A 27,452-nucleotide genomic window follows, 5' to 3' on the forward strand; every position below is an offset into this window, starting at 1 on the left:
TGAATTTCCCCTTTCGGATGAAATGCTACTGCACAGTCTAGGAAAACAGCCAACATGTTGCATATTCTTTTTTTCTTTGAATCACACAGGTGGGAAATGGCTGATCTCACCCAGTGGAGCCCTGAACATCACAAGTGTGACCTTTGCCGATCGTGGTAGATACACCTGCATGTGCCCAGGTGGAAATGGCACCTCTTTCTATACTGTTACTCTCAGGGTCACCTTCACCTCCGGGGACATGAGCATCTACTACATGATTGTCTGCTTGGTAACCTTTACAATCACCCTGATCATGAACATCACGCGGCTCTGCATGATGAGTAGCCACCTGCGCAAGACCGAGAAAGCCATCAATGACTTCTTCCGCATGGAAGGGGCTGAGAAGCTCCAAAAAGCCTTTGAGATAGCCAAACGCATCCCCATTATCACCTCTGCCAAAACTCTGGAGCTAGCCAAGGTCACGCAGTTCAAAACCATGGAGTTGGCACGTTATATAGAAGAGCTGGCCAAAAGTATCCCATTGCCCCCGCTCATCCTTAATTGCAAAGCCTTTGTGGAGGAGATATTTGAGGCTGTGAAATTGGACGATCCTGACCAGGTTGACAAGGAGAACAATGGAGACATCTATACAATTCGCCCCGAGATCCCACGCAGCGGATCACCTGCAGGGGACTCAGAAGACGGCTCTGTGCAAGGGCAGGAGTTTGCGGTCAATGTGTCTGTTCACCCTCAGTTTGAGACGCAGAGCTTCAACACCACCAGCTCCCAGGACTGTCACATTGTACACCCTGAGGAGGGTATTCCCATGCTGGATCCAGACAGGGAACTGCAGGCCCATGTGTGATTTTGCTGTCTCTGTGAGCAACCGTACCCCAAACCTGTTATAAACAGTATGAAGAGTTTGGATTTCTCAATCGACATCATTCCTTTTAGTCCATCACGAAGATAGTTGTGCCAACGCCTCTCTTTAACTCCCTGTCATTGCCACAGATATTGTATTAAATAGGATACACCAGGAGGTATTATTGGGTAAAGACAAGAACACCTCACGTTTGTTAATATTGACGTTTAGTGTAAATTACCGTATATTTTTTCATAAGCGTAAGGTTAAAAAAAATGGTCCCAGAACTCTCAAGTCATAGAGAGTCCATAGGTGAACCTGCCCATATAGCTTACACCTCGCAGTGAGATGTAATGGCTGGGCTAACCCTTCCATGTTGCATGACACAGATTACATAATGAGATGTATCAAACTGTGCATCTCTGCGTCACTTTTATCTTGCATTTTGCAGCAACAAAATCCATGAGCTGTAAACTTCTCTAGCTAACAATTTGCAGCTAATGTAAACATCTGTTTGCACTTTCTCTACATTCATACATCTCCCCAGTAAGGTTATGAGCAGAGATCCTGTATCTAGATTTCCCTCATGTTCGAGATCAGCACCTGAATTTTTTTTTATCATATTGAATTATAGTGAATACGTATTTCACTGCAAGGAAGTTCTTGTGGTGCATATGCATAAATATGTATATTTATTTTCATCAATAGGACTTTTGTAGCTATGGTGTCAGTGATAATTCCTCTATGGATTCTTGCTAATTTGAGAGTATTTGGGATATATTTTGCTTACAAGATTTCTGTAGGGAGACAGTGCAGCTTTTTGAGTTTCCCATAGAGGTCAATATAGTTTTGGGATTTGGTAAATAATAGGGTGGGTGTACTGTAGATTGATGGAGTTTGGTTCAAAAACAAGTGCTGCTGATATTGTACATGATGGAAAAATACTGATTTCCTTCTTGAAGCAGCTTGTCATCTATTTTATTTTGTACTTGAGGAACCTGGAGATAGTCATTCATGATGTAGCCTGAGGTATCCCACTTAGAGACAGCACCTTAATGAGACAAAACCTCTGGCTAAGGGGTATGACCAATTGAGAGCCTCATAACCAAATGTCCTAAGCATCTGGCAAGTGCACAATCGGCTTTCCCTAATGTGATCCTGTTTCAAGCCCATAACACTGTGTCTTATGCACAATGCTGTGTATACTTCCAGTTGAGTTGATATAAGGGTGTGCTGTAGGAGTTTCTCATAACTGGGAAGTAGGTCTAAGTCCTTTTAATGCACACATTGGGGCATTGTATTATGTTATTATTCTGCTAATGTATCGTAAATAGGAAATACATTTGTTTCTGACAGAATACTGTATATGGTTTTGATGACAGGCACTCATTAGAATTAGCCTTCTGTTGGCAAAATGTGAATTTATGAAACTATTTACGTTCAGTCTTCGCCTGGGAGCTTTATAATCTTGATACAGTTCCTAAATGAGGACTCATTGATTTGTTTAATAAATACACGTATGTATCTATGACCTCAGTTTATGTATGTGAATGAAATGTGTATACCCCCTCAATCAGATGAAAGAAACATCTATTGGGGATTGTTGGGCGTTATTAAATAATTTTAGATGTTGGAAGAAACTTGATTTAAAAAAAAAAATACCACCTCATTTTAACTCTACAAGTGCTACTTGTGTACTGCTTTGCAATGCATCACCAGCCTCTGTGGTACAGAAATGTTTCATACAGACTGCAGGAGTGAAGTAAGTTTATTGTGTTTAGATCTTAGAAAATTGGCCCGATTTATATGTCAAATAACTTCTTCTCTCCTCTGGAGTGGAATAGAAGGGGCTAGAACAGATTCTCAGAATGAGTGCCTTTGATTTCATGCTCCATTACTGATCAAGTGTGGCTACAGCCGGTCCAGTCCAACTTCTGCAAATTGAGATTGATTTTTAAAAAAACATTTAAGTGCAATATATGTAAGTGAAATACATTGGTTTTTGCAGTCTGAATTGCTCATCGGGCAGGGTTTTCATAGACACTTATATGGAACCGTTTGACTAATTACAGCACTTGAATTCTCACTGCTGTGTTATGGGTTTTTTTTAACTCCGGTAATGCCAAGGTATCTCTGCACAGCCAGTTTAAGGTGATTATGCCTCATAATTCTTTTGGCTTCATGCGGTCTGGTGCCAGCATCCTGCTGGCAGGATCCTGCCCTGGCTGCCAAACATTGCAGCAGCCCAGTACACCATCTGAGGAAACGTGGTTAGTGTGCGAAAGTGCTCGTTACGTATACATTTGAATTCGTCATCTTAAAGACAAAACCCAGTTTCAGATTGGAGACCACTACCCTTGCACCAAACAAAGAGCAACCCTCAAACACCCAAATGTGACTTCTGTTGGTGTATTGGGTTAAATCATGGGGGGGGGGGGGTAACGCCAGTCCTCAATGGCAACCAACAGGTCACATTTTCAGGATATCCCTGCTTCAGCACAGGTGGCTCAATCATTGATGATTGTGCCAGCTGTGCTGAAGCAGGGATATCCTAAAAACCTGACCTGTTGGTTGCCCTTGAGGACTGAAGTTGGCTAACCCTGGGTTAAATGCTGTATTTGTCCGTGCATATTGCTGTATACTGTTTTACCCCTGATGATGCTTAACACTTTTACTTCTGAGAGACACTTTTGCAGCACCCCTTTTACATAACAACCTAGAACTTTTGAATTGTTTTTTTTTTTTTTTTGAGAATTGGCGTACGGCAAACATTTGATTTATAACATATAATCACCACATTCAGTTTTTGGATATTGCTGAAGTGGGGGTAAAGGTCCTCTGATGGTTACCAAACTTGCAGTGTGAAATCTTCTGCTAGAAAAGTGCAGAGTAATGTGGTCAGAGACTGCATCTAACGTAGGGATGTTCATTTTGTGCTGTGCAGACAGAGCTTGTATCGTGTCTCCTGTGTGACCAATCTAGCACCACCTTCTAATAGTACAAAGCATGTATTCACTGCCACAATCACGTGCTCTGTGTCCATCATATTGCTAATTAAATCGGCATTTGGGTTTGGCAGGACCAGTGAACATTACATGCTACCCAAGCCAGCCCTTGCAAGCCAAACAAGCCATTCCCAGAGTCCCAGGCTGGCAAAGCTTTTCCCTCTCCCCCAGCCTTTTGGAAGAAAGTGAAGGAGTAAAAACAATTATTACTGTATTATATGCAGCAAAATAAACCGTATAGTCTCTTGTTTAAAAAAAATCGGATTCTGACAATCCTGTATCTTGTTCCATTCCTTAATCGCATGTTAAGTTGTCTCTTTGATAAATTTGTCCAGTCTTGTATTTTTATTGGTAGCTGCAATAGATTTTGTACTTTTCATTAAGTGATCTTTGTAAAATCTCAAATAAAACTGCGGAAAACAAAATCCACTTTGTTGTTTGTCTCTTTCGAGGTAATTATTTTGCCGTTGGGTCAGGGAGATATAGACTTCTAATGCAGGAAAGACACCCAGACCCTTCTTAAAGTAACAATCCCCTTACCAAATCTCGAGGCTCCCGTGGGCTATTAGGAAGCAGCTATGTCATCCGATGTGACTTTCGATTGGACAACCAATTAAATCCCCTAAAGAAAATGAGACATAATGCTGGTAACTTCACTAGCATCTCGGGATCCAGAGGATCCCCGGAGCATTATGCTGGTAACTTTACTAGTAAGTGTCTCGGTACCCGGGGCATCCCTGGACCCTTCTGCTAGTATCTTGGGACCCATGGGGTCCCCGGTGCTGAAAATAGCACGGTTCATCTCTGGAGGACCCCCTGGTTCCCATCATGCAAACAATGGTTGTTTGCTGCTTTTAATATGCAAACTGTCCATATCTGAGCCAGTTCTGGGTTTCCATTGTCCCCGGAGCTGCAGAGCCTATTTCTAAATTATGGGTGAACTGCACAAATGAACCAGGCTGAGGCAGAGAGCTCCGGCAGGTGGCAGGAGAAAGGTGTGGGTGCACTACCTGTGCCTCTGCTAAAATGACCTGCTAACCTGTTATCAAAAAACCTTGAATTTCTCCAGCAACTATGTTATACGATTTTACCTCTCTCAGAGAACCAGTCTTATTGTTTACTGACTAAAACAGCAGGAAACTGACAACACAAAAAGTATCTTAGCATAAAAAGTATCTTGGCAAAATACTGAGTGAAGAGGAAATGTAATTTAGCAGAAGCTGAATACATTAGAAATTATATCTCAGCAAAAGGCTGACTACAAAATCTTAACAGGTTATGAACAGACAAAATGGATGGTTTAACACAAGTGCAGATTCTGGCCTAACCTACTGGTCCTAACACCTGTTTTGAGCCTAGGCACCTGGCTGCTGTACTACTGGTCTTTTACTTTGTCCTGTAACAAAGTAAAGGCTGTGACTCTAAGGTTGCGCTTATAGTGCCTTGCGACGGCGCTCTGAAACAAATACATTGACACAGTCGCCAGCGCTTATAGTAAGTGCGACCGCGACGTCGCGGGCAAAAATTTTGAAGACAGGTAAATTAGATTTTTTTAGAGACAGTCGCCACGTGACTGGTGACCAAATTGTGCGGCCCGCCCCTTTTAGTGATGTCACTGGCCTTGTCGCCAGCGACGTCGCTAAAAATCAAATGACAACTTTCGCCGACGCCGAAGGGTGACATCATCGGTCGCGTCGCCAGCACTATAAGCGCGGCCTAACAGTCAGGATAAAGTCTCCTGAGAGGACCAGAGACTGCATGACATGTCCTATCTCTGTGATATGTGGACTGGGTATTGTTTTGCCCATTACGCGGAAGTAAAAACCTATAAATCCCAATAAACTAGACATGAAGTCATAACAAACTGATAGTTCCTCCTATGCTGAATTACTAACTTTTAAACATGGGAAAAGTTTACAAACTATATCAAGTCACAGGCAACAGCTGTTACCATGGCAACCAATATCTTAACTCCCCAGGAGCAGCAACTGTCCTCTTCGGAACTGAACTACAGTACGTACGTAGGGTGGGATGGCAGCAAAATGGCCTTGCAATGTTAATAAAAAGCCATTTATTTTTTCATGGTGAGATCAGATTACTGTTTTAATCTTGTTAGAGCCCTTATAATGTACCCACTATGGCTACATCCTTGATGAAGGTGCTTGCACTGCAACGTTGGATCTCTGTGACTGTGTTCAGTCATTAAATGACTCTTTTGCATTAACTTGTTGGCATCGCTTTTTGGTGTGCTTTATGAAATGATACATATGAAGTTATTAGGAATGGGGCGGGAATACTAACTGAAAATGGGTATCAAATTTTCTAGTTTAGATATAGATGAATAATTCTTCGCTTAGAGTTCTGGCACCTTTAGGCCAACATAAACTTTGTGTCCGTGTGTGTGTCTGGTTCCGCTGACTTGGAAGGTGGAGGGGGTTCAGAGCTGAAGCACATAGTCAATAGGGAGGGAGAACATGTTGGAAGGAGTTGTCTCACTGACCCCCATCAGTGGCCCTGTGTGTATACAGATATAGCAGATGTTTTCACCCCCATTAACGTGTTGCGTTGTCGCTGGTGCGTTATTTAACAGTAGGGCCATTGCAAACGCGTGCATTATTTCATGCATTATGATGTATGCTATTTCACTTTAATGGGGGTAAAAACAGTGCGTGCGTGTCAACTCAAAATGATCATCCTAAGTCAGAATATTTAAAGAGGCAGTTCAAGCGACATATTAAAAAAAAGTTTTGTTTTAATAAATGCAGCCTTTAGTTACCTTTATTGAAAACAAATTACCTACGCTGCCGATTGGTTCTCCTGTGATCAATCAGCAAAGATCCTGCTTCCCAGGGTTCACTAAATTACCGCCTGTCAGTTTCAATCAATCCTTCAGTTAGTGTAACTCAGCAGCTACAATGTATTCTTATATTACTAAGGTAACATTATCTATTGTTACAGTTTGCTGCTCAAACTGCTGGGAATATTGGCAACAAATTATCACAAACAGGAAAGTGTTATAAAGATTTTGTACTGCTGGGTGCTAAAGCCGGCTATAGAAATTAAAGGAGCCTCAGTATTTGAAACTCGTACGTATTATCTAATACTACTGAAATGATTTATTATTATTTTAAAAAAACATGTAGGATATTGCATGGATTGCTCCTTGCTTTTTAAGACTACGGGAGTATTGTTTTTGTTATGACACTAGAGGGCGACAGTGTTATGTTGAAATATGCAGTTCAACAGGACAAAGTAAATTATAGACAAAGAACAGCTGCATGAAAAGCAAAGCCGGCTTGTTTTAATACGCAAAGCCAATAACAATACTGATACAAGATAAAACATGGTGTCTGGCGGAGTAATTCTCACTTTAGTAGGCACAGAAACTTGAATTTAATGGTTCAGCCCCAGCACAGTGAGCAAATGAAAAATGAAACTGGCTAAATCTTGGTATGTATGTGTACCTTTATTTATAAAGTGCCCACAGTACACGCTGCACATAAGGGACAACACAATAAGCGCAACAAACAAAATCAGACAATAGGAAAGTAAATCCCTGCCCCAGAGATCTTACAATCTAAGCTCTTGATGATTAATTAAAAAAAAAAAAAAAATTAGTCTTCTATAAGTTATTAGAAGTCTGCACTTAGATTGTAAGCTCTCCGGAGCAGGGATTTCCTTTCCCATTGTCTGATTTTGTTGCGCTTATTGTATTATAATTCCCTGTACTGTATTGTCTTTGTAAAGAGCCGAGTACACTGTGAGCGCTATATAAATACGGATATACATACATTTCTATGTTCATTTAAAATAGAGCCTATAAAGGGGGTTTTGCGTCTACAATGTGATAATATAATCAGAATTATGCATGTCGCCTCTCTGTGTTAGAATCATCTAAGGCCTTGCCCCCGCTGCCTACTACAGCGTCCGCTGTGGCGGACACTGCGCGCACGAGAGCCCTCCCCGCAATGGCGCCGGGCCCGCTGCGAGGGGGGGCCGCAGCGCTCGCGCGAGAGCTACTCCTGCTCTCAATGGAATTGAGAGCAGGACTCGCGTCGAGCGATTAGGCATGCCCCCCGGCGGTTCAGCCAATGAGGGCGAACCTGCCGGGTGACGTCATGGCCGTGCCCCCATCACTCCTCTGCCACGCCCCCCCCCCCCCCGGTCTCTGCTCCTGCAGTGAGCTGCAGACCGGGGAATCGGCTGAACGCGCCGCCAAAAGCGCGGGCGCGTGTTACAGCGTCGTGACCGGGGCCTTAGCCTAAGAGAGGCAGAGGTTAGTGAGCATGCAGGAAGAGAAACAAAAAAAACCCATCTTTTAACTCTCAATTTATATAAGATTAAAAAAAATTTTATCATTTCATTTTTTAAATGAAGGGATCGGTCACAAGTGGAAAAAAACACAACACAAATAATTAAACATGTTATTCTGCAGGGTTGTTTTTGAACAGAGTTTGCAGAAATCATGATCTACCAGCCACGTTCATTTAAATGAAGACAGCAGCCCACTACCAGCTTGGAAGGGCTCTTCAAACCTTTCAAGGAAGAAAAGTGAGCGTGATACTCACAGGGCCACTTGCAATGTATCATAATTGTGTGAGATATTCTTGGAACGCGACCGCTAACATTTAGTGGGCTAGACAAATTGGAAGGTTTCCTTACACCGGAGAAATGCCTGTCGTCAGGGTAATGTTCTGAAGTAAACATTCAGCAACAGCCGAGCTGTAAATATCAACAAACAAGGAAAGGTACATTCAGACGCTACATTTATAATAGAAACACACACGCGTACGTACACACACATGTACACACACACACGTACACACGTACGTTAGCAGCCGTCTCAGGGTCGCATACTGGTGTGTTCCAGGGGCAGATTGGAGGTGAAATGTGGCCCGGGCATTTCATTTACCTGTCGGTCCTCCTCTCGCGATGTCGTGACGTTGCTGCACGTTGCCATGGCAATGCGCCCCCATGTGACGTCACTTCGCCATGACAACGTGGCGTCACATGACACTGCAACATCGATGGAGGAGGGCTGCTCAATTATAGAGGCCCCCGCTCTCTCTCCTGTCAATCAGGTTCATTGCTGTGGGGAAGAGCTCGGGGAATCTGTAACCGCGATACAAAGCGCGGCACCAGCTCATGGACTCGAGGGCTTTTACCCAGTGTCCCGACAGCCCAATCCACCCATGTATCTTCTGGTATCCATGTGAGTAACCAGGGGGGGAGTTCAGGTTTCTTTATTGCTCACACAATACATGTGTATGTTTGTATGTATGTATGTGTGTATATACCGGTGTATATATATATATATACAGTGTTCGACAAACCTATACATTTGCACGCCCCGGGCGAGTGGATTTAACATCGTGGCGAGCTCCTATTGGCCCAAGCAGCACACGTGTGGTACTAGGTGACGAGTAGATTGTTTTGTTTGGCGAGTAGATTTTTTGGTGATTTGTCGACCACTGTATCTACTATATATTTCTGAAAGCACTGTATGTCTGCATCCCTAGCGGCAATCTCATTGGTCCCTTGGCCTGCCCGCCCCCGCACCTCTCATTGGCCTGAGGCAGAGTGACGGGCAAAAACACACACACCCACACACACACACACACACACACACCCACACACACACACACACACACACACACACACACACACACACACACACACACACACACACACACACACACACACACCCCTCACACACACACCCCTCACACACACACACACACACACACACCCCCCTCACACACACACACACACACCCTCACTCTCCCCCGTCAGTTGGACCGCAGCTCACCTTCCACACACACCCCCCCCCCCTCCTCTCCCGGTGCCCCTCACTCTCTCCCCCCACCTCACCCAAATCCACACGCTCCGCATCATCACCCTCACCGTGCGCCGCGGCCCTCCTGCTTAGCAGCAAACTCCAGGCTCCTCCCCCCTCGCGGCGCGGCCCGGGCCTCCTGCTCTCCCCCTCACGTGCGCCGCTACCGGAGAGGGGAAGCGCGGCGCGGGACTCCCCCTCACGTGCGCCGGCTCCCGGACAGAGGGGAAGCGTGGCGCGGGACTCCCCCTCACGTGCGCCGCTACCGGAGAGGGGAAGCGCGGCGCGGGACTCCCCCTCACGTGCGCCGCTACCGGAGAGGGGAAGCGCGGCGCGGGACTCCCCCTCACGTGCGCCGCTACCGGAGAGGGGAAGCGCGGCGCGGGACTCCCCCTCACGTGCGCCGCTAACGGAGAGGGGAAGCGCGGCACGGGACTCCCCCTCACGTGCGTCGGCTCCCGGACGGAGGGGAAGCGCGGCACGAGACTCCCCATCACGTGCGCCGCTACCGGACGGAGGGGAAGCGCGGCGCGGGTCTCCTGCCACTCTTGCCCCCCCCCAGCTTCCCGAACTCACCTCCTGCCCCAGCCAGATGCCACGGGGTCAAGGTAAGTCACCCACCGTCTCCCACCCAGTCACCCACACACCCACCCAGTCACTTTCACCCAGTCACCCACCCACTCACTCAGTCACCCACCCACCCACTCAGTCATCCACCCAGTCACTTTCACCCAGTCACCCACCCACTCACTCAGTCACCCACCCACCCACTCAGTAACCCACCCACTCAGTAACCCACCCACCCACTCACTTAGTCACCCAAAAACTCACTTAGTCACCCACCCACTCACCCAGTCAAGTCACCCACCCACCCACCCAGTCAAGTCACCCACCCAGTCACCCATACGCAGTCAAAGTCAACCACCCACCCAGTCACCCACCCAGTCAAGTGTCACCCACCCAGTCACCCACCCACCCAGTCACCCACCCACCCAGTCACCCACACACCCACCCAGTCACTTTCACCCAGTCACCCACCCACTCAGTCATTCACCCACCCACTCACCCACCCAGTCAGTCACCCAGTCAGTCACCCACTCACCCACCCAGTCAGTCACCCACTCACCCACCCAGTCAGTCACCCACTCACCCACCCAGTCAGTCTCCCACTCACCCACCCAGTCAGTCTCCCACTCACCCACCCAGTCAGTCTCCCACTCACCCACCCATTCAGTTTCCCACTCACCCACCCATTCAGTTTCCCACTCACCCACCCATTCAGTTTCCCACTCACCCACCCATTCAGTTTCCCACTCACCCACCCATTCAGTTTCCCACTCACCCACCCATTCAGTTTCCCACTCACCCACCCATTCAGTTTCCCACTCATCCACCCATTCAGTTTCCCACTCATCCACCCATTCAGTTTCCCACTCACCCACCCATTCAGTCTGCCACTCACCCACCCATTCTGTCTCCCACTCACCCACCCATTCAGTCTCCCACTCACCCACCCATTCAGTCTCCCGCTCACCCACCCATTCAGTCTCCCGCTCACCCACCCATTCAGTCTCACACTCACCCACCCATTCAGTCTCACACTCACCCACCCATTCAGTCTCACTCACCCACCCATTCAGTCTCACACTCACCCACCCAGTCTCACCCAAAACCACCCACCCAGTCACTGACCCCACCCACCCACTCACCGACCCCACCCACCCACCGACCCCACCTACCCACTCACTGACCCACCCACTCACCGACCCCAGTCACTGACCCACCCAGTCACCGACCCTGAAAAAGTCAACCAGTCACCGACCCACCCACCGACCCAAAGTCACCCACCCACCCACCCAAAGTCACCCACCCACCCAAAGTCACCCACCCACCAACCCAGAGTCACCCACCCACCCACCGACCCAAAGTCACCCACCCACCGACCCAAAGTCATCCACCCCCCGACCCAACTCACCCACCCACCGACCCAACTCACCCACCCAACCACCGACCCAAAGTCACCCACCGACCCAAAGTCACCCACCCACCGACCCAAAGTCAAACCGACCCAAAGTCACCCACCCACCGACCCAAAGTCACCCACCCACCAACCCAAAGTCAACCCAAAGTCACCCACCCACTGACCCAAAGTCAAACCGACCCAAAGTCACCCACCCAGTCACCAACCCACCCACCCAGTCAAGTGTCACCCACCCACACAGTCACCCACACACTCAGTCAACTCAGTCACCCACCTAGCTGTCAAGGGGGGGGGGGGAAGCCTAACCCTGTCGTACGCCCCCCCCCCCCCAAATTACATCCCGGGCAACGCCGGGTCTTTTAGCTAGTATATATATATTTGAAATATTACTGTATGCTCATTTGCATGTCTTGGAGGGGTTTTGTCACTTTTTTTTACCCACCATAACTTAACTAATTGTGGTATACACAAACACCTTTTTATACATACATATATACACACACACACACACACCTTTTTATATATACATATATACATACACACACACACACATGCATAAAGCAGCGATGGCACCTGCTTTCCCACTTTTGAAAGAAGTGTCACCATTGTTTTTCACCAGAATTGTTGAATATTAGTCATAGAAACTGGGAAATGCAAATTGCCTCCTGTGTGAGGTTGGAGAAACTCAACTCCTGTTATCTCGTGCTGGCCGCTGTAAATCTCCAAAGCACGAACACAAAATGCCAAATACCAGTACGCCATCAATCAGCTGCAAAAAAAGCACGGGGATACCGTAAAAAGCAAACAAAATATAACTAATGTTTATTCAGCCATCAATAAAAGGAGGAATTCAACCTCCAACGCGTTTCACACGGACTGACAGAATTTTAAGGAGTAACATATCTCGCTAAGACACCGGTATTTATACCCATCTTCGGCCCAGATCCACAGAGGTCTGTTATTGACTTAACCAGGTGTTAACCTAAGTTAACGCCTTGTTAAATGCTTATCATCAAGGCTCAGTAATGCAGCGTTAAGTGCTGTTATCGGCCGGAAAGATGGACTCTCCATTGCTGGAGTCCCAAATTTCTCATTAAGAAAGGCATATATACTGGCGTCTTAATGGATATGTTACTCCTTGATAAAGGGCCAATTGGCGTGAAATGCGTCGGATGCTTCCCCGCCCCCTCCAAATACGCATCGGTCTATACGCTCCACCTCTGCCCTACGGGTCTGGACTCCCGGACGGTAACTAGCAGTGTGCTCCAATGTAACATTCTGTGCTCCTTGTTTGCTACAAACACAAAAAAAACAATAGCAGAGCAGCCCCGAGCAGCTGAGAAAGTACACGGGGATACCAGCATAGCAGATAAAATACAACATGTTTATTTATGTTTATTTTGAATAATAGGATGGAGTTTGCATGAATCAAAGAATGAAATACATTATTTGAGAAGAGTTTCCACGAGCAAGTCTCACATTTCTGTGCGTTTCCGGTGCAGTTCTACTTTGGAAAAAATGAGGGGCACACCAGGTATGCTCTTAACAACGAGCTCACCTGTTGCACAGCGCAGGTTAAAACATGACGTTTACTGATGGAAGGTAAAAAATATATCACTGTACACACAAATGAACAATAATAAAAATAGATTAAAAACGGTATAGGGCAGACTGGTATTGCTATAAAGTAAGCCGAGTGAAGATGCGCAAGATACGTTTTAACATATTTAAGATTCATGCAAACTCTGTATTGTTGACCAGAAGTCTTGCAGCACAGAACAGGTGGAGAATAAAGTTCTCATCTGGTAGTTTGTTAGGTTAAATCCATAATCTATCAAGAGGTGTCTAGTAAAACTGAAACTCCACGTCACATAGGGAGAAGAATGAAAATGTAGACTGCAGTACCTGCATATTTGCATATAGGTACTCAACTGTATGCCACTACTCAGACTATTTTGATTACATAAGGGTTGCACAAACTTTTCAGTCTGCGCCCCCCTGCCTGCTCTCCTCCCCTGCTTGCGCCCCCACGTCTTCTGACATCCCGACGTCACGTTTCCATGGCAGTGCGATGGCGTGATGCCGTGTTACCATGGCGACGCGTCGCCTGAATTCGCCGGAGACCAAGTAAGTGAAGTTACAGAGGCCTCGCGCGCGATCCCCGGCATTTCATTTAAAGGCCTTGGGGAAGAGCGGGGGGCCTCTGTAACCACTGCGCCCCCCCCCCCCAGAAAATCTCACACAACCCGGTTTGCGCACCCCTGGTCTACATGATCACTATATATCATCTGACAGTGAAGTGGGTTTGGGGACCTGCAGAAAGGCTTAAAGATATACTGTACTCTTGGCTTTTCCATCTCTGCCAGGGACGGCCAACTCCAGTCCTCAAGGGCCACCAACAGGTCAGGTTTTAAGGATATCACTGCTTCAGCACAGGTGGCTCAATCAGAGGCGCAGTCAATGACTGAGCCACTGATTGAGCCACCAGTGCTGAAGCAGGGATATCCTTAAAACCTGACCTGCTGATGGCCCTTGATGACTGGAGTTGGACACCCCATGATCTATGATGTTCTTTCTATGGGGGAACTTAAGGATATTGTCACTTTTATTTATTTTTACCCACTGTGAAAAGGAAAGTCCTGCTACCCTGAGCCATAACCTAGTGCCCCAAAGAGCAAAGGAAGAGCGGTGATGACACCTTGTTCAGCGCAGGAGGTGGGGTGAACGTGGTGCCTGAGAACCGCATGGGGGGATGGTAGAGAGCCCAACTGCTTTTTGCATTTCTTTTGGCAGAGGAAGGGGCCCAGCCACTCGGCTGATCACAGAAGTCAAAACCTATTTCTGGTTGAGCCCGGCGGGCCCCCTTAGCCACCAGACCAGTTATCCCAAGTTTCCTCCCCTGGTGGCGTTGGGTTACTACATACCTGTGAGAACAGGGCTCAGGTGCACTCCAGATTACTGATTAGAGAGCTTTGAAATGCAGCTTATGCTTGACACATCTCTCTGACTTTACATACAACTGCAGAGCTGCCAACAGCTTGTAATACTATACCAAAAGTAAAGCCCTACTTCCAAGAATTGAGCAAGATGCCTCACAGGTCCACCTGTATTTTGCTTAGCTACGCTGGAATAAGCCATTACCTTTCTGTTGTTGTGGGCGGTATTGTATTCCGGGCTGAATAAATGCCAAGATTTCTATTCATCAGAGCGCCTCTTCCCAGCATCTGATTCACCCACAACATGCCACAGCACAGCCTAATTGTGTTTGGTGATCAGACAAAAAGCATTAATGCGAATATGCCGCTGCAGACTCGCATACATAGATATAGGTCATCCGCCAAGTTAATTCAAATCAAAACCTATTTTAAACTGGAGAGCACAGAGAGTAAAGACAATGCTTTAAACGAGATGCAGACCTCTATCATTGGAGGGTTTTTTTATTCCATAATTGGATTAGTGATCTGCCATGTAAATAAAACGTAACTTCTAAATATGAACAAAATAAATAAAACAGAACCTCCTGGTAATGACCAGAAAAAATCATACACATAAATTATAAATTGTATCAGTAAAATGAGTTATAATTAAAATGAGTTAAAAATGTATAGATTTATTGACCAAAATGAATAATAAAATGCAGGGTCTGAGGGCATTAGTGGAAGATATACTGGTGTGAAGTCTCCTGTCCAGTGTTGTGATATACAGGTAGTCCTCGTTATCCAACGTTTCACTTTACAACGAATGGCATATCCAACGCTTTACAATGCCACCCGAAGGGCCGTTTTTCGATGCTGGAATGAGTTATCCTTCGTTCACCACCACTGATTAACACGGGCTCACTTTACAGCGGTTTCACTATCCAACGCTACTTCCAGAACGGATTCCGTTGGATAACCGAGGACTAACTGTATATTTAGAGGCAAAATTAGCCTATGTCTGACCTTAATTGTGCTTAGGTAATAATAATAACAGCATGTTCTTGTATAGTGTTGCTAGTTTTACATAGCGCTTTACAGAGACATTTTGCAGGCACAGGTCCCTGCCCCGTGGAGCTTACAATCTATGTTTTTGTGCCTGAGGCACAGGGAGATAAAGTGACTTGCCCAAGGTCACAAGGAGCCATCACCGGGAATTGAACCAGGCTCCTCTGCTGCAAACTCAGTGCCAGTCGGTGTCTTTACTCACTGAGCCACTCCCTCTCCCTTAGGTAAGCTTCCCCAGTTCTGATATAATGCACAAATGATTACCAAGACAGGGTTCATGTCTATGAGGTTGCTATATTTCTCAGTGTTGGCTGGCTAGAGGCCCTAATGTGTATTATTATTATTATTAATGTGCTGTAGAGAAAAATGACCTGAGCAGTTCTAATGTGAAATGGGGTTTTGGAGGCAGAGATAGCTTATATCAGACTCTAATTACGTTTAAGGCAAGTAACACAGGTTCTTACTGAAAGCGCATGTGATTCTTATGAAAGGGTAAAGGCTCCTGCAGTTGCTTTACACGTTGGTGCTAGCAAACTTAGAAAGAACCCACAATGGGTAGACATGATATTGCTCTTAGCAGATGTAGTGTGAGCTGGTCTGAAATGTTGCCAGAGAGATAACAAGTGAATAAAGCTCATGGGAGCAGTGGTGTGACTGCTTAATGTGAGAAGAGACCCATATATGAATCGGAGAGTGAATAACTTTAAATAGCTTAGCCCCACAATGTTGCCTGTTTCAGTAACTTGATACTGTAGTTGGAGTACAGTAGTAGGTGTAACCGCTGATCAGCAAACTGATACTGATGTAAGGGATGAACTCAAAGACTGTAGCAATTATAAATTCCCGGATACCAGAGGGAGAATGCGTACCAGGTACGCTAAATGTCTCCCCTGGTAATCTCAGAACCTGTGACTCGTAGCGTCAGAAATTACGTTTAATTGTGATGACGCTGCCCTTTGGGCAACTTGTAATTTACTGCGGCGAGAAATTGTTTGTGAACCTCTTAGGATTTTTACATATTTCACATATTTCCAACCTAAAATGTTGTTAGATCTTAATCTAAGTCCTAATAATAGATGAAGATAACCTGATCAAACAAATGACACAAAAACATGATACTCTTTCAACATTTATTTATTCACAAATGATTCAACATTCAATATCCATGTGTGAAAAAGTATGTGAACCTTTAGATTCAGTACCTGGTGGCGCCCCCTTCTGCAGCAATGACTTCAATTAAGCGTTTCCTGTAACTGCTGGTCAGTCTCTCACATCGTTTTTTAGGAATTTTGGCCCATTCCTCCTTACAGTACTGCTTAAACTCAGTGACATTTGAGAACTTCCTTGCATGGACAGCTAACTTCAGGTCCTGCCACAACATTTAAATGGGGTTAAGGTCTGGACTTTGACTAGGCCATTCTAAAATGCGCAATTCCTTCTTCTGCAGCCATTCTTTAGGCGATTTGCTTGTATGTTTAGGATCATTTTCTTGCTGCATGACCCACTTTCGGTTCTCGTCAGCTCACGAACGGATGACCTGATATGACCTGTGTCATGATAGAGAGGATTTGGCCCGGGATTAAAGGGGTTACACCCCCATTTGGCCACCCTCTACTCTCATCAGGGAAGCAAGGGGTTAACTGGACTGGGGTCCAGTAATGTGGTTTTGCCTTGCTTCAGCCATCCAGCGGTTTATTCCCCTGTATAAATGTATTGTTTCTGGGCCAGTGTCTGCACCACACACACACTGGGGCTTAAGGGGTTAATGAGCTGCAGTTTAGGAAAATACATTAGGATGCGTGGTGTCTTTTCAGAAATATCTGGGCTTCAAAAGGCTTGATTGAAGTTGGGTGTGAAAAGGTACAGAGGGGGTTTGGTGTATGTTAACACATATTGCTGGTAGAGACAGCTAGACCCAGGCTGGGGCATTGGGTTTGAAATATAGCACAGGTGACAAATGTTCACTACACACGAGTCCCTGCCTCAAAGGATTTCTTGATTGGGGCCAGGGTTGCGGTTACGCAAGGAGATATCGGAATGAGTGACCTTATTAAATATAAGAATATTATGAGATGTCATCGGCTGAACATGCTAAGAGTTACATATGTGTAACTGGGGGACCGAGCCGCAAATAATGATTACAGACACCTGATGTCTGGCCGGTCCTAAGAGACAGATATTAATATCTCTCTTAATTTTAATATTACACAGTAATATTTAGTCTTATTGTGAGCGTCATGCGTGCCGGAATGTATTAATATGTTTCGCGTGCCAGTAAATATTACTGAACTGAAGTTATGAAGTTATTTAGATAGGAAAAGCAGTTTTTAAACGTCCTTGGGTGGGAGGAGTTTTACTCTGAGGAAAACTGTCAACCTCACCACTGATTTATGAGAGGGGCTGGGTTTAGGTTGTGTTCAATGGGAAATAATTGTATAAGAACCAGGCTCAGCCTATGGCTATTATCTTTCATGTCTTTCGTGTCTTGGTGATTTTTGAAGATTGCTGTATGAACTGCCAGTCCAGAATTATGACTGTTTCATCATTTCCATCTTAAGTGAGTGTCCATATTTTGTCTGTTATTTGTATATCTCGTGTGTTCACCTTTTTCAAGGAATAAATTATATTTTATCATATCTAAGTCTCGTCCAGTTCAACCCAGTTATATATTTGGTGTGTATTATTATAGCCTGTCTCAAAGCTACCGTCACAACCTGACATTCTCCTCTGTAATCTTCTGATACACTGCAGAATTCATGGTTGTATCAATGATTGCAAGCCGTCCAGATCCTGAGGCAGCAAAGCAGCCCCAAAACATCACAACCACCACCATGTTTGATGGTTGGAATGAGGTTCTTCTGTTTGAATGCAATGTTTGGTTTTCACCAAACATAATGTTTCTCATTGAGGCCAAAAAGTTCTGTGTTTGACTCATCTGCCCAGAGAAAATTGTACCAGAAGTCTTGTGGGTCATCTATGTGCTCTTTGGCGAACCTGAGATGGGCAACAATGTTTTTTTTTAGAGAGCAGCGGTTTCCTCCTGACTGTCCTTCCATAAACAGCATTCTTGTTCAGTCTTTTTCTGAAAGTTGAGTCATGAACACCACTTACATTAGCCAAGGTGAGAGTGGCCGGCAGATCCTTGGATATTCTTGGAGAGATTTTGGTAGGATGACCGCTCCCGGCTAGAGTGACTGTGGTCTTGAACTTTCTCCATTTGTAGATGATCTGTCTGACAATGGAGTGGTGGAGCCCAAATCCTTAGAAATTATTTTGTAACCCTTTCTAGACTGATGAGCATCAATAACTGCTTTTCTAAGGTCCTCAGAGATTTATTTTGAACGTGGCATGATTTGTTTCCATACACCTGTATGGGGAAGACCGAACTCACAAAATTTCTGATCTTCATTTTGGGTGGGGCCTCCCAAACTCACACCTGAAGATCTACCTAATTATTTAAACAACGGATTGTAATTATCCCCTTTCATTTAGCTGATAAAATCAGGGTTTCAATTACTTTTCCCCATACCCTAACTCTTAATTACCCATTGTTTGTCTAATTCATAAATCATTTTGTTTCAAAAGTCATGGAATTGGTTAGTAGAAACCCTGTTAGATATTTAAGAAAAGACTGGTTTTGATTCAAGAAGGAGATCATGAAAAACTATGGAATTTCCGTAATTATCATTGGGGTTCACAAACTTTTTCTCGCCACTATTATATTGTGGTTGTATAATTTTCTGGTCTTTACCTGGATGTTCTCTTCTATTTATTTTGTTGCGAGTCATTATTAAAAGATATATTTTATTTACATAGCAGATCACTTTCCCAATCATGGAATAAAAAAAACATAATTTAGGAGGTGTGCATCTCAACCAAAGGATTGTAATTTCTCTCTCTTTTCTTCATATTTACTAGCATCCAAGCATGCCCAAACCAGAGGTAACGCTCTCTCACTTATTCACTCAAGTAAGTAGAGTGGTGTATTTCATGTTTGTATGTACCTATTTTAAGCTCAAAAGACTTTACACATCATTAGATTTTGGAGTCTGGAATTATGGAACAGCATTAAAAGTGGCGGAGAAGATGTTGTATGCCAGTGTTATAAATGTATTCCAATACATATTTAATAATACCCAAACAACATGCTCTTTCACTCTCCATGCAACAAGACATTCAAAAGTTGGGTCACCTTCAAGTCAAATAGTTACATGACCTGAAGGTAATCATACTCCTAAGCATCAATCTCAAGAGGTGCCAAAACCCATACTGCACTGTCCCTGCTCTCCATTAGTTCTCGCATGTCACCACCACCCATATTAATTGGGAGAGGTAGGAACAAGAAGCTGGCACCCCCTGGCACATTGTTCCAATTACAGTCCAGAAAATAAGTCAACCTCCGATTCCAAAGGACTGCATGATCATAGCAACTTGCAGCAACTCATATACTTCATTATGGTTTCATGCCTCTTCTGCAGTACCACTCTGGGGGTCACCTTGAGCATCTCCTTCACCCTGTCCTTTTTCTTGGCTGAGGACTACAAGATCTCACAGGTGGAGATCTGGATGACCATGGCCTGGTCATCCTTGTCCACTACAGGTTCATGCCTACTCCATGTAGGCCAGCTCATTGCTGATGTTCTTGTGGTTCCTCGGGTCCTTCTTGTTGGCAACCAGGATGGCAGGCATGTGGTAGCAAAAGTGCTTCATCTCCAGGACCCACTTAGCCAGGATGTTTTTCAGTGTGTCTGTGGTGTTCATGAAGAACCACATGAGGATGACATCTATGTCCAGGTATTACAGTGGCCATAGGCAACCATAATCCCACTGCTCAGCCGTGTCTTACAGCACTTGCTCTACCTGCTTCCAGTCCACCATGTTGTTCTCAAAGATGGAAATTAAGTTGCTTTCATGTTAAACCCTAGTAAGTATTAAAATCCTTTTCAAGATGTATATTGGATACGCAGGCTTGTATTTACACAACGGACCCGAGATAGAAAACCTGGGTGCAAAACTTAGACACAACCATTGCAAATAACAGGATTAGAGGTATCACTGATCATGGTTATCACTGAAAGCAATTGGAGTTTTCCTTTGATATATCTGGTGCAATTCTTTTGCACTGGTTTTGTCCCAGTTTTGCAAAAGGGAGACATTAATTCATCTAAGATCACTTAGGATCTTATTTCTTACTCTGACTCACTTTGCCCCTCAAATATATGATTAAACAATATATACGTTTTTCAGCTATGGGGGTTTCCATGGAGATTAGAGCACTAGAAATAACCTGCTACAGTTCCAACTATCCTGATGTATGGTAATGTGGTATTTACGTTTTAAAGCTGCCGTCCCGCGTGGCAACATAACCTGGAGTTGCAATAAAGGGGAAACACACGACATAAAAAAAAAAACGTTCTCACCTTAGTACCATTTTATGGTTAAAGCTACCAAATTTCTGTAAACCTCACCAAGGGCCGGTTTACGTGAGTCAGTAATATATTAGAGATAGATTAGAGGTTGCTCTGAAAATGTGCCCTGTGGCAGTTTACTTAAGAGAATACATAGATGTTGTTATTTTTAATGAGCTTTTTATGCTGTCTACGGCTTTTCTTGATCCGTTAATCTTCTGTACAGATTTTTGCAAACTGGAAATCTCCTAGGTAAATTAGCAGTTTTATCTGATGGTTGATTTATAGCGTTTAGGTATAATACATTTTCCAACATTGGGTTGAAAACCTTAACAGTGAAAAGCACAATAAGAACAACAACAGGAGACTTCCAGTATGGCACCAGAGGGTGAAGTCACATCCCCCTGGGCTCCTGTAGCCCCACTTCTCCTACACAGATCAGCAGCGTAAATCAGGGGTGCGCAAACTTTTGCAGCTGCGCCCCCCTGCCTGCTGCCCCCGGTGCTTGCGCCCCCCATACCTCCATTCCCTGCGTCAAATGATGCCGTGGGGTCATGTGACGTCACGTGACCCCGCAGCATCACTTGACGCTGCGTTGTCATGGCGACGGGCGTCAAAAGACGCTGCGGGGTCATGTGATGTCACGTGACCCCGCGGCGTCATTTGATGTCACGTGACCCCGCGGCGTCATTTGACGCCACATTGCCATGGCGATGCGTCAGCAGCCGTCTGAATCTCGGTAAGTAATAGGTTGCAGAAGCGGATATAGCACTTATTCAGGAAACACATCTAAACAGGGAGGAGAGTAAGAAACTCCAGGCTAACTGGGTAGGCGAATGTGTATTCTCTCCAGCAGTGGGAAAAAAGGGGGGGGTAGCGATTCTGATAAGCAAAACACTACCAACATATGAGCTTACATCAACTTGGAGTGACACAGAGGGAAGGGTGGTACAGTGTGTTCTCAAGATCAACAATATGGATATATGTATATATACTGTAATATTTATGGCCCGAATGAACAGAGCCAACCTTTCTTCCAGAGTGTAACTGATAAATTGTTGAAAGAAAGAGGAGGTAACCTAATTGTGGGCGGTGATTTTAACGCTGTCAGTGATCCATTTTTGGATAAATCTTATCTTAATCAGAGAAAAGGAAAATCAAGATCTGCACAAGAATCTGTTACAACATTGGGTTTGTTAGACTGCTGGAGGCTATTTAACCCCACTGAGAGAGAAAATACCTTTTTTTCTCACCCGCATAACTCTTTCCCAAGAATAGACTATATCCTAGCAAGCGACCATATGATGGACGAGGTGTCCGCAGTGGCAATCAAAGATATAATCATATCAGACCACGGACCAGTATGGTTAGAGATACATTTAGGATTTCGGAAACACAAAAACATAATCTGGAGATTTCCATATTATCTTCATAATAATGAGGAATTTAAAGCTTTCCTCCTCAATAGCTGGTACTATTTCCAGGAAACAAACGCTATGCACCAAAATGAGGGGAAATTGTATTGGGAAACTGCTAAAGCTGCAATGAGAGCTAAGTTTCTAACATACATGAACAAACGTAGGAAAGAAACAGAAGCAGAATACATTAAAGCTAGCAAGGAACTGAACAGGGCGTTCTGTCACTTCACACAAAACCCCACCCCAGAAAACAGGGACAAATACATGGAAGCAAAGAATGTATGCGAAATATGGCTACACAGAACGGAAAAAAAAGCTCCAATTTAGAGACCTTAACCATTATAAGTACGGTAACAAGGCAGGTAAATTATTAGGAAATCTAGTTAGACGAGCTACACAGCCAAAACACATACTTAGGATGCGTAAACCTTCAAGTGGACTAACATCAGCCCCTGAAGAAATATGTACAGTTTTTAGGGACTTTTATCAAAAATTGTGTACTACCAGTGAGCAGGATTATGTAGCTGAAGACAAGTTTTTACAGGGATAAAAGTTTCCAAAAATAACGAGTGAAGAGCAACAAGAACGTAACTCTCTAATTACCAGGGAAGAAATAGAGGCAGATACCTGTTGATGTGATTGTACTCACACTAGGCCGTGTAAGTATTATTGATATATACTGTTCATTTCCTCCCCCTCCCCTGCCCTCCTGGCTTTTCTTACCCTTGAGGTTTGTTTGACCTGAAGGCTGCTGAAATCTGTTTAACCCTTGCTCCCCCTTGTTTTTCCTGCTTGTTTCTCCTGTCTAAGATTTTGGATAACCCCTATTGGGGTTGTAGCAGAGGGTTCATCAACCTAGGTTTTTCAATAAACTGCCTAGGGTTATTCGTCACCATCAACTGGTAATATTTAACCCTTTCTTTCTCCTTTGGGTTTTTCATTGCGGGGATTAGCGCCGAGGTTTGTTGTTGTTTTAAGAAATTTTTTATTTATTTATTTATAAAATATTTTTTACCAGGAAGTAATACATTGAGAGTTACCTCTCGTTTTCAAGTATGTCCTGGGCACAGAGTAAAACAAATAATACATGGTTACAAATACAGTTACATAAATGAACAGGGTATACATTATATACAAGACATTGTGTGCATAGTTAAAGAAAAAATATATTATGGGCGTATGAAACAGTTACAGACCAGATTAAAGTGTGAGACAGCCTTAGATTTGAAAGAACTTAAACTTGTGGTGGATGTGAGAGTCTCTGGTAGGTTGTTGCAGTTTTGGGGTGCATGGTAGGAGAAGGAGGAACGTCCGGATACTTTGTTGAGCCTTGGGACCATGAACAGTCTTTTGGAGTCTGATCTCAGGTGATAAGTGCTGCAGGTGGTAGGGGTGAGGAGCTTGTTCAGGTAGCTGGGTAGCTTGCCCATAAAGAATTTAAAGGTAAGACAGGAAAGGTGAACTTTGCGCCTAGACTCAAGTGAGGACCAATCTAGTTCTTTGAGCATATCGCAGTGATGTGTGTTGTAGTTGCATTGGAGAACAAATAGAGGCTGTCATAAAGAAACTTGAAAATGGGAAGGCACCAGGGCCTGATGGCTTTACGGCTGAATTCTATAAGATCTTGGGGCTAGAAGTAGGACTACCCCTGCAAACGCCTTCAAAGAGATAGTAGACAGAGGGAAATATTTGGAAACCGGGAAAACAGCATTCATCAGAATTTTACATACCCTCTTGTGCCAGGTTCATATCGACCCATGTCCTTATTAAATCATGATGTAAAAATTCTCTCAAAAATTCTGGCAGACAGGCTGGCCGCAGTATTACCAGGTCTGATCCATAAAGATCAGACAGGGTTTGTAAAGGGTAGATCTTCAGTGAAGAACATAAGAAAAGTATTACGAGCCTTTGATTGGACCACATCAAATCCACAAGATAATAGGAACAATGTAATTATTTCGGTAGACGCAGAAAAAGCTTTTGAAAATGTTAGATGGGAATTTTTATTTGATATACTTCAAGGAATGGGAATATCAGGCATGTTTCTTAACATGATTATGTATGAGGGTCCAAAGGCACGGATCATGGCAGCGCGATAATACTCTCCCAGGAATTCAATTTATACAGAGGAACAAGGCAAGGGTGTCCCTTGTCGCCATTGCTATTCAACATAGCAATGGAACCATTGGCTATGTTCCTTAGGGACATGGCAGACTATAAAGGCATTGAAATAGGAAATAAGGAAGTGAAGTTGGCTCTTTTTGCGGATGACCTTCTGATGTTTGTTAAAAAAATATATGAGACTCTTAAAGAATATGGAAAATGTATGGGGTTTATAGTTAATGCCTCCAAAACTGAGATTCTAGTGCTGTCTCGCAACAATAATGTTAGGTGGGAGGAAGACCTCCCTTTTAAAAATACAAGACAGCCAATCAAATACTTGGGGGTTAATATATACTCCGACCTTGAAAAATTGTACGCAAGCAATTAAATCAAACCTAACCAAAGTGATTAAAGAGCTGGAAAGCTGGCAAGGTTTCCAATTGAACTTAGCGGATAGATGCCAACTCGTTAAGATGATCAGCTTCGCTAGGATTATATACCCATTGCAGATGCTGCCTATCCTGGTTCGCCATGCAGACATAAAATTGATTAATAGTGCAATAATTAAGTTTATATGGAACAAAGGCAGAAATAGAATTGCAATGTCAAAACTATTTCTCCCAAAGGAACTTGGTGGAGTGAGTTTACCTGACATTAGCACATACAATTTGGCATGCATAGCCAGGCATATGGGAGACTGGCAAATGGACAAAGAAATATATTCCTGTACGAAACTTGAGGAACAAATGGTGCTCCCAATGACACTGAAAGATCCTACACACGACTTGGGGAAATATACCTTTAGTAATTTGAGGGAATCCACAGATTAAAGGTACATGGGCCACGTGAAAGACACTGAGAAAAAAGTGTGGGATATCCTACAAAATATCGAAATTCCTGCCTATACAAGGTAATGTGAAATTTGAACAAGGTCGATCTCAAAATATGTTTAAGACGGGAAACCAAGGGAATAAAAAATATAGGGCATCTGGTAGATAGAGAACTGGAACGCTTTGTCATTTGAAGAGCTCAGAGTTAAGAAGGAATTCCCACAATCTCACAACTTCCCCTACATGCGGATCATACATTACTGTAAGAGTCCAGAGAACTATAAGAAAGAGATATTAGAAAACAACATGTTTGATAGCTACTTTAGGACTGAAAATAATATTACATATTCGATCTTTGAATTATATGATTGGATCCGAGATAAATTCCATGGCAAGCAATTGCAAATAGGTGCAGCCAAGTGGAAAAGGACTTCCCAGAAATAACAGAGATTGACTCTTTGCTGGTAGAATTGGGTAGAACCAAGAAAATAATAATATCAGCGACATGGAGGGAATTACAATTTACATTACTACTGTACATAGAGCATATTATGCATTTGATATCCAATATAAACAGATAGAAAAGGATAAAAATAAATAAATGCCTGTAATGTCTGCTTATTAAAGCGGATCTAAAACACTGCCTGTTGGAATGCCCATGTATATCTGATTTTTGGGACCAGGTTCTAATATATATACATGACATGACAAAAGTGGTAACTGTGAAGGAACCTCTATCGGTTTTATTTGGGAACATGGAGGGGTGGAAAGAAGTTAATGGGGACCCAGGAATCCCAAGGATTGCTAAAATTATACTTCTGGCAGCTAGAAAGTCTATAATGGTGCAATGGGTGAAGTATGACCCTCCAAACTTGGAAACGGTTAAAACATATCTCACTCAGCTAATGACTTTAGATAAAATGGAAACAGAGACCAATATGGAACAAAAAACTGAGAATTTTCTTTACAAAATGGGAACCCTTTATTGACTCCCTACCACAGAGTGAAAAAGACCAAATATATCAGGCTTTCGCCCACACATCCTGGAGTCTCTTGCGGCAAATTGCACAAGGTCAGAGATGAGGTAAACAGAAGGAGAAAAGAACCAGGTAAAACAGGTATCAAGACAGGAGAACAGTATATCAGAACCTAACGTCTGTAATATGTCTGACTAAAGTTATGTTTTGTACAATTTGTGAGTTAATTATTTAATTTAAAAGTTGTGTATTTTTGAGTTAAGTTTGAGCATCTGATTTATACTGTACCTTTTTACTGATATATATTTGTTCTTTTAAGTATATTTTAAACATGGAAAATTGTAAAGATGTGTGGAAATCTGTCATGTTTACCAGCAATGTTAGAAAAGCAATAAAAAGAACAATGAGAAAAAAGAACAGAACAGAAAGTCGTAAAATCAATACCCTTTGAAGTGCCATTGTTAAGCACTTCAGAGTTGCTATATACAGTAAGTAAAAGGGATGAATATGGTAAAGCTCAAATATTGTTTTTGTATCTTTGTATAAGAACATTTAGACTACATCTGTGTATATATATATATATATATATATATATATATATATATATATATATATATATATATATACAGTGTTCGACAATCCTATACATTTACACGCCCGGGGCGGGTGGATTTAACCTCCGGGCGAGTAAATATTGGCCCAAGCAGCACACGTGTTTGTTTTTTTACATTTCCCTGCTCGCGCTGAAATTTTCCCTGCTCGTGACAGCCCGCGGGGCAGGAGATGGGAGCGGGGATGTCCCTCAGGTCCCCGCTTCCCTATGACCCCCCCCCCCCCCCCCCACGGCCCCAGCGCTCCCGCTGCCTGCCGTGCGGTGGTAGCGGGGAGATTCTTCCCCCCACCCCTGTCCCCGGCGCTCTCGCTGCCTGTGCGGGAGGAGGGGGGGGGGGGGAGCGGGGTGGTGGTGCTGGTCACGGCCTTTCCTCTCATTCCGACCTTTTCCCCCTGTGTGTAGAGTGAGAGTGTGTGTGTGTGTATATACAGTATATGGGAGAGAAAGTGTGAGTGTG

The 27,452-nt window shown here is 44.0% G+C and overlaps 1 protein-coding gene across 1 annotated transcript in view; it reads left to right on the forward strand.

Moving 5' to 3' along the window:
- The window catches only part of MFAP3 (microfibril associated protein 3), a 6,467-nt gene extending 2,196 nt beyond the window's left edge, over nucleotides 1–4,271 (forward strand). The window contains exon 3 of the mRNA XM_075602150.1: nucleotides 90–4,271. Coding sequence (XP_075458265.1) covers nucleotides 90–844 — 755 coding nt within the window. The 3' untranslated portion in view covers nucleotides 845–4,271. The remainder of the gene's footprint in view (nucleotides 1–89) is intronic.
- The last annotated feature ends 23,181 nt before the right edge of the window (nucleotides 4,272–27,452 follow it).

Source organism: Ascaphus truei, chromosome 5 (genome assembly GCF_040206685.1).
Source record: "Ascaphus truei isolate aAscTru1 chromosome 5, aAscTru1.hap1, whole genome shotgun sequence".
In the NCBI taxonomy this organism is placed as follows: Eukaryota; Metazoa; Chordata; class Amphibia; order Anura; family Ascaphidae; genus Ascaphus; species Ascaphus truei.